The 7,046-nt window shown below is 39.8% G+C and overlaps 1 protein-coding gene across 4 annotated transcripts in view; it reads left to right on the forward strand.

Annotated features, from left to right (window-relative positions):
* The window catches only part of gnas (GNAS complex locus), a 38,915-nt gene extending 35,034 nt beyond the window's left edge, over positions 1-3,881 (forward strand). For all 4 annotated transcript variants that reach the window (XM_083972100.1, XM_083972101.1, XM_083972102.1 and 1 more), the window contains one exon: positions 2,363-3,881. In XM_083972100.1, coding sequence (XP_083828226.1) covers positions 2,363-2,509 — 147 coding nt within the window. In that variant the 3' untranslated portion in view covers positions 2,510-3,881. The remainder of the gene's footprint in view (positions 1-2,362) is intronic.
* The last annotated feature ends 3,165 nt before the right edge of the window (positions 3,882-7,046 follow it).

The raw sequence follows: 7,046 nt of genomic DNA on the forward strand, positions 1-7,046 counted from the left end.
TTGCTGGTCCAGCCCACTTGAGATTTAGCCCCTGAACTAAAATGAGTTTTTTGACACCCATGGTCTGGCCCTTCTTTAGAAATTGATGTTCCTACTAAATAATGTCAATTAAGATGAACTGGATGAAGATATACCAATATAAAACTGAAACTGGAGTTGATTAACGTTAAATTAACATTTCCAGATACAAAAACATTGTTTACCAGAAATCCAGGAGAGAGGAGTTGATGTGTGTTCTATGAGTTCTATGAATCTAGGAGCAACAAAAAGCATTTAACAGGAAACCTAAAGTAAAAGACATCACAGTGTGATCACAAGCCTGTGCAGCCTGGCAACCGTTTTTCTTGGATGTGCCGCGCAAAAACCACAGCAGCTCAGCAGTGAAAGATGTCACCGAAAATCCAAACGGAAATCTCGCAGATGGCCACTTAAATGTTCCACTCAGTCACAGTGTGTAAATGATATTTGCCAGTAGGAAATTCTCAGTAGATTGCAGTGGAGAGTGTCTCAGCATGTCCTATAACACTGACTCCCAACCAACTGTGTAGCCCAGCCCTTATTTTATGAAATAAAAATGACAATAATAAGAGAAATATATCCACATATGGAGTCAGCTGTGACACCTGAACATGACAGCTTGCGATGAAGAATGTGTGAAAACTAGTTATCAAGTGAGAAAAGAAATCTTAATAATAAGCTAAAAGTGATGGATAATACGATACGATATGATAAACTTAATGATAAACCATTGAATCAGATCAAAGTAACAGATACAATTTGAAAAAGGTGGCTAAACGTAATATATAGTTGAAATAAAGTACTATATAGTAATATATTATTACTGAAATTTCTTTATTTGGATGAAGCCCTTGAGATGTACCATCTCGTTTTTGAGGGGGTCCAAACATACAGACAAACATAAATTCAAAGTTAATGTTACTACATTGGAACAATACAACTGTATGAAGGCCACAATGGCCAACACTGAGACTGAAATGACAGTATATAATGATTAATATCAATTCAACAAATCAGAAATGCATCTTCAGTTGAAACAGGAACAGGTCACCATGAGATGAGAAGACAGAGCTTGAAAATACCAAGAGAGGAACTGGATCTGATATTAGGAGGGAGGTTATTCCAATCTGCTGGTGCTTTAAACATAAAAGCTCTTCTACCAAATGATTTAATGACATTAGGAACAGAAAAAAAGGGCTGCGATGAATGTCTGGTATGATAACTTGTATATGGTGTAAGATACTGCTGTAGATAGGATGGGGAATTAAAGTAAATGCATTTGTTCATCAGCTGTAATGTGCATGTGTCTTCTCATATTCAGTGTTGGACTGGTAAACACCTCCAGTCGAGAAATTGAGAGAGAGGGAAAAAAAAAAGTAAATACATAAAAAATATTCTGATAGTCCAGTCTGAGATTACCTGAAGTCCGGTTTTATGGTAGAGACATATGTAATCCATTTTTGCCAATTATCAATAAATACCTCTTTTTGTGTTCTTAAATTAAAAGTAATCCTTTCCATTACATAGATGCTGTACACAATATCAATCCATTCATCTACACTAGGTGCCTCCCTCTTCAGCTATTTCTTCGTTATTGATTTCTTACAAGCCACCAGTAATATTCTCAACAAGTATTTATCTTTGTTCCTCCATTCCAGTTCCTCTAGATCCATCAAATATAACAAATTAAAGCAAAAAGTTATTTTTGTTGAAAACACAGTCTCAAGAATTTGATGTACTCGCAACCAAAATGGGGTCACAACAACAGGGCAACACCAGAATATACAGTATGATAGTGAGCCGCCTCTTTGCTTCCACAACATCTCCAACATTCTGTCTGGTTGGAATATGATCTCTTTTGATATGGAGTGCAGAAAGAGCCACATCATGTTTAATGAATATTATAAAAAACACTGTTGAGATTGAAAATTGAGATTATTCCACCACTGTGATTTCTGAAATCTTTCTAAATTAAAAACATTAGTGTTGTGTGTGTTTTTTTTTAATGACTATGAACTTGTTTTCGTTGCATTATTCAAGTTCTAAATTAAAACACTGGAACTTTTTTTAAATTATTTTGACCAGTTGTCATTATCTATAAATGACCTCAATGACAATATTTTTATTTCAAATTTGGCAGAAATGTTGTCAGTTTACAGAATAAAACAAAAGTGCTCATTTCACTCAAACTCAAACGTATAAATACTAAAACCAGAGAAACTGATCATTTTAAAATGGTCTCTTCATTTTTTTCAGAGCTGTATATAAAGTAAATATATTGTTGAAAAGTAATGGATGAATTGTAAATAAGCTAACTGGTCTTTAACTTGTGTGTCTCCTGCAGAGGATCAGCACAGCCAGCGGGGACGGACGGCACTACTGTTACCCCCACTTCACCTGCGCCGTGGACACGGAAAACATCCGCCGCGTCTTCAACGACTGCCGCGACATCATACAGAGGATGCACCTACGGCAGTACGAGCTCTTGTGATGGGGCGGCGTCGTCCAGTCTACTTATCTACCTACCGACCTACCTATCTACCCCCGCCCCGCCCCGCCCCGCCTCCACACGACCAGTTAGCCAATCACCCCCTCCCCCTTCCCCTCAGCCCACCCCCCACACCCCACACCCCCCTCCACTTCCACCAACTTAACCAAACAACTGAGCGAACAAGCGAGCGACTGACCGAGCGCCTGCCCTCCCTCCCTCCCTTCCACCCTGACACCCTGAAGCGTTTCCTGGTAATACGATTTCAGAAAAACAGAACAGTGGAAAGACATGTTTTTTTGTTTGTTCGTTTGTTTGTTTGTTTGTGTGTGTGTGTGTGTTTTTTTTTTTAAAGGAAACACAGTTAAGGATACACACCACCCCCCAACAACAGTTTCATCAACTATTAGCCAGGACTGATCGCCGTACTCAGTTAACACTTTGACCCAGGAACGAGGGTCGAGACTGGAATCCCTCAGTGCAGGCTATCCCTCCTTTTAGCTCTCTTTGTCTCTCTCTCTTTTATCTTTCTCTCTCTCTCTCTCTCTCTCTGATATATGAACACACACACTCACAGGTACACACACACACACTACGGCGAAAGACATTCAGAACCCCTTAAGATAGGTTTTAATGTCTCATATCACAGTCATATATATAAATATACACACACACATACACATACACATACACATACACATACACACACAAAGACCCTTTGGAAACCAAGTCCTCCTGCTTTTACCGGTTGGCAGAGGCTGGATTGAGTAGTTGCATCCTGAGAGAGAGCTAGTTTATTCACCGCGTGCTGGAGACGAATCAGGAGGAGCAGAAGGAGAAGAAGAGGAGGAAGAAGAAGAAGAGAAAGATGGACATGAAGGGTGGCAAACTGAAACAAAGGAGGGCCGCGAGCCTTTTTTTGGTTGTTTGGTTGTTTGATTTTGTGCCCGAGGACGGACTAATTGACTAACGGCTGCCTGTGGATGTGAGCGTGACTCGAACATAAGACCCACACGGCTCACACGTCACGTTGACCCCGGCCCCCGCTCTTCAACAACAAACCCCATCGAAGAGGGACGGCTGAAAACAACGACGAAGAAGAAAAAAAAAATCCAGAAAGGAGAAAAAAAAAGAAAAAACCATACAGTGCATAAATTCATGCATACCAGTGAACTTCATGCAGTGCAAAAAAATCCAAGCTATATATATATATAGATATTTATATATGTGTGTATATAAATATGTATATATATAAATATAAATATTATATATTCCTGTAATAACACAATTCAACTTTTAAGTTTTTGTTAGTTTTTACCCCATGTTGTGTGTTGGTGTACACTGTGTGTGTGATCTGCCTTTGTGCACCATTTAACCCCCCCACCCCCTCCCACCCACCCCTTCCCCCTCTGCCCTACCCACACCCATACACATATATACACACACACACACACACATATAGGGAGCCGAAGCGGAAGCAGGAAGTAACGTTGCCATGGGACCTCAACTCGGAAAAAGTCTCCATGTAAGTGGACGGGAGTCAAAATTTTATTTCGTGATCCGATTAATTGTGCCATGAGAAAAAAATATGACCTTTACCTGTTTAAAACATCACGTTTCATGCCGAGAAATCAGAAGTTTGTTGTAAAACTATTGTAAAATAAAATTCTGAAGAATTACGTATTTTCGTCGTCACCCAAAATACATTCTTCCGTTGCCGTTTTACGATAAACTACTGATTTTTTGGCATAAAACGTGATGTTTTAAACAGGTAGAGGACATAGTATTTTTTTCTCATGACACAATTCAATCGGATCACGAAATAAAACTTTGACTCCCGTTCACTTACATGGAGACTTTCTCCGAATTGAGGACCCATAGCGACGTTACTTCCTGCTTCCGCTTTGGCACTCTATACACTCTGGCCTCCCCACCCCACCCCACCCCGACCCCAGCCCCTGCTGCTATTTGACAACTACTCAACATATGGAAAATAAAGAGGAGATTTTATTTAATAAGGAAAAAACAAGAAATAAAACATTGCAAGAGAAAAGCATGAAGTAAAAGACATGACTTAACGAGACTGGATGCAACATCTTAACCTGGGAACACGTGCACACACACAGATGAACACACATACACACACACACTCTCCCCTCCCCTCCTCCCCTCCTCCCCTCCTCCCCTCTCCCACCCCTTCATCTTATTCTCTCACCTCTCCCAGTCCCCCCTCCTCCTCCTCCTCCTCCTCCTCCCGCTCCCGGCTTTAAGTACATCTGTCTTTTATTTTACTGCTGGACTATTATTCTTGTACAGACTGTAAAATGTATTATTTTGTACAACTTTATTGAAGAAAAAAAAATAACTTGTAGAAGATCCCTGTGCCTTGATCACGACTGTACGTGTAAAAATGAGCTAATATGTAAGTTATGTTTCACTGCGCTGTACAGCTGGACGGGTCTGTCCCACCTTGTCCGTGCTAGCTCACCCCTCCGCTGAGGGCCAGGGGGGGGAGGGGCATTGGATCGGGGCGGAGGCCTTTCGTCTGTTGCTTAGTTTCCCTTTTTTTTTTCTCTCCCCATATTTGTTTGTTCGTTGATTCATTTGTTTTGCTTTGACTCTCCTCTGGTTTATATAATAGGATTTGAAGAAAAAAAAATGAAGAAAAAAAAAAGATAATCAGACACACCACCTTAATGCTGTGTAGTGAAAGATACTGAACCCTAACACAATTTAATATATATAAAATATATTTCAGATTTTATATTTTATATATATATATATATGTACTGTACACTTATATCTATCTCCCTTGTGAGCTGTCCCCCAGCTTTCCTTTGCTTTCTGTCAGTAACATCTGCATACATTTTCAGAAGGTGGCGATTCTGGGTGCAGTGGGATGGGTATTAATTATTTCTTTTTTTTATTTTAGCTTTAACTCTTTTGAAGGAGAGGGAAATATCCAATTGCAAAACATTGCTTGTTTCTACATAAACCAAATTCTTTTTGCTTAAACAAGAAGAAACGGTTGTATTAGTGTTTGGTTCATTCCTAGGCTCAGTACACTAGGCCCTCTCACCTGAGGTCCACGTCACATAAACTCAGTTATCAGTTTACTAGGTACACCTAGCTACAACCAATGCAGTCTAATACAACAGGCCTGCATTAAACCCTACCTCTGCCATGTTTAGCAATATACTTTGTCCACCATATTTACTTTTTATCAGGTACTAAATATTAGAAACACCTCTGTTAACATGTAAATAAGCATTATCATCATCATTAATCGTTATCATAACAGTTCAAATCTGGAAATTATAAAGTGATTTGCAAGGAAAAATAATTGTCAATACAAAATCATATATACCACATGATAACAAACTAATCAAAGTAATGGAATTGTATGACTTATTAGAAGTGATATGAGTGAAGGATGAACTACAGGCCTGTTGCGTTAAAGGGCATTAGCTTTAGGTAGGGGCACCCAATAAACTGGCAGCGGTGTAAACTCATCAGTCTTGAGGAACATCATGGTTCATCCTACACAACTCACTTTTCGTAGTGCATGGGGTGTATTTTATCGAGACATACAGAGTTGGTGTCAGAGCTTCGTTCCCCAAACACACTATTGGTCGGGACAAAGGGAGGACGCTGGAGCACACAGTCGATTAATACAAATTTGTTAAGGTTGGATTGGGTTAGATTGTTCAGGATTATACACTCAAAAATGATTATTCCTTGTGGTATGAAAGATGAAACTGACGTGCGTATTGTAGATTGTGAAACGCTAAACACACAAACCAAGAAGAGGTGACTTTATCAAATGATTAAGAAGAAAATTAGTATGTTTTCAGCTCATAGATGGGGTTGTCGACCAGCTCAGTATTTCTATACACTATCTCCCAAAACACGCCGACTGGCCCCGCTGAAAGCATGTTATATCACTGATATATTGCTGTATATAATTACTTGACTTCTTTTCAGAGTCTCAAGTCTGAGTCTCCAGGTTTACCCCTGTGCCATAATCCCTCAAATCTGCAGCTCTTTAATGCCACACAGGCTACAGCAATAAGTGAGTTTAATTTTAGCTCAAAATGAAGAAAACCAAGGGTTGTCAGTGTTTGTTGCTTTTCCACATCTTTAGCATTTCCTGAGAGACACACAGATGCACACACACACACACACACACACACAACATACTGTATATTATTTGAGTCATGAGTCATAGGTTAGCTTTGCACAATGCACTGATGTGTTTTAAGATCTCACAAGACGCTGAAGTGTTATTGTCAGGCCTGCACACGCCCCTGTTTATTGTTGATGGCACACAGTGAATTGCAAAAGGAGTAACATGATGTAATGGCTTTCAAAAGACGTCCGAACTCTGCCATGATTTGTTAACAACCTTCTGGATCAAGTGAGTTGACAAACACAGAAGAAATTCAACTGGTAAGCATTTGCAGCACACGGTAGGCCTACAGATTGACCATCCAGAGAGAGAGAGGCCGAGACCGTGGAGTCCAATGTCACACCTCACGTT

This window comes from Trachurus trachurus, assembly GCF_905171665.1.
Source record: "Trachurus trachurus genome assembly, chromosome: 5".
NCBI classification, from domain to species: domain Eukaryota; kingdom Metazoa; phylum Chordata; class Actinopteri; order Carangiformes; family Carangidae; genus Trachurus; species Trachurus trachurus.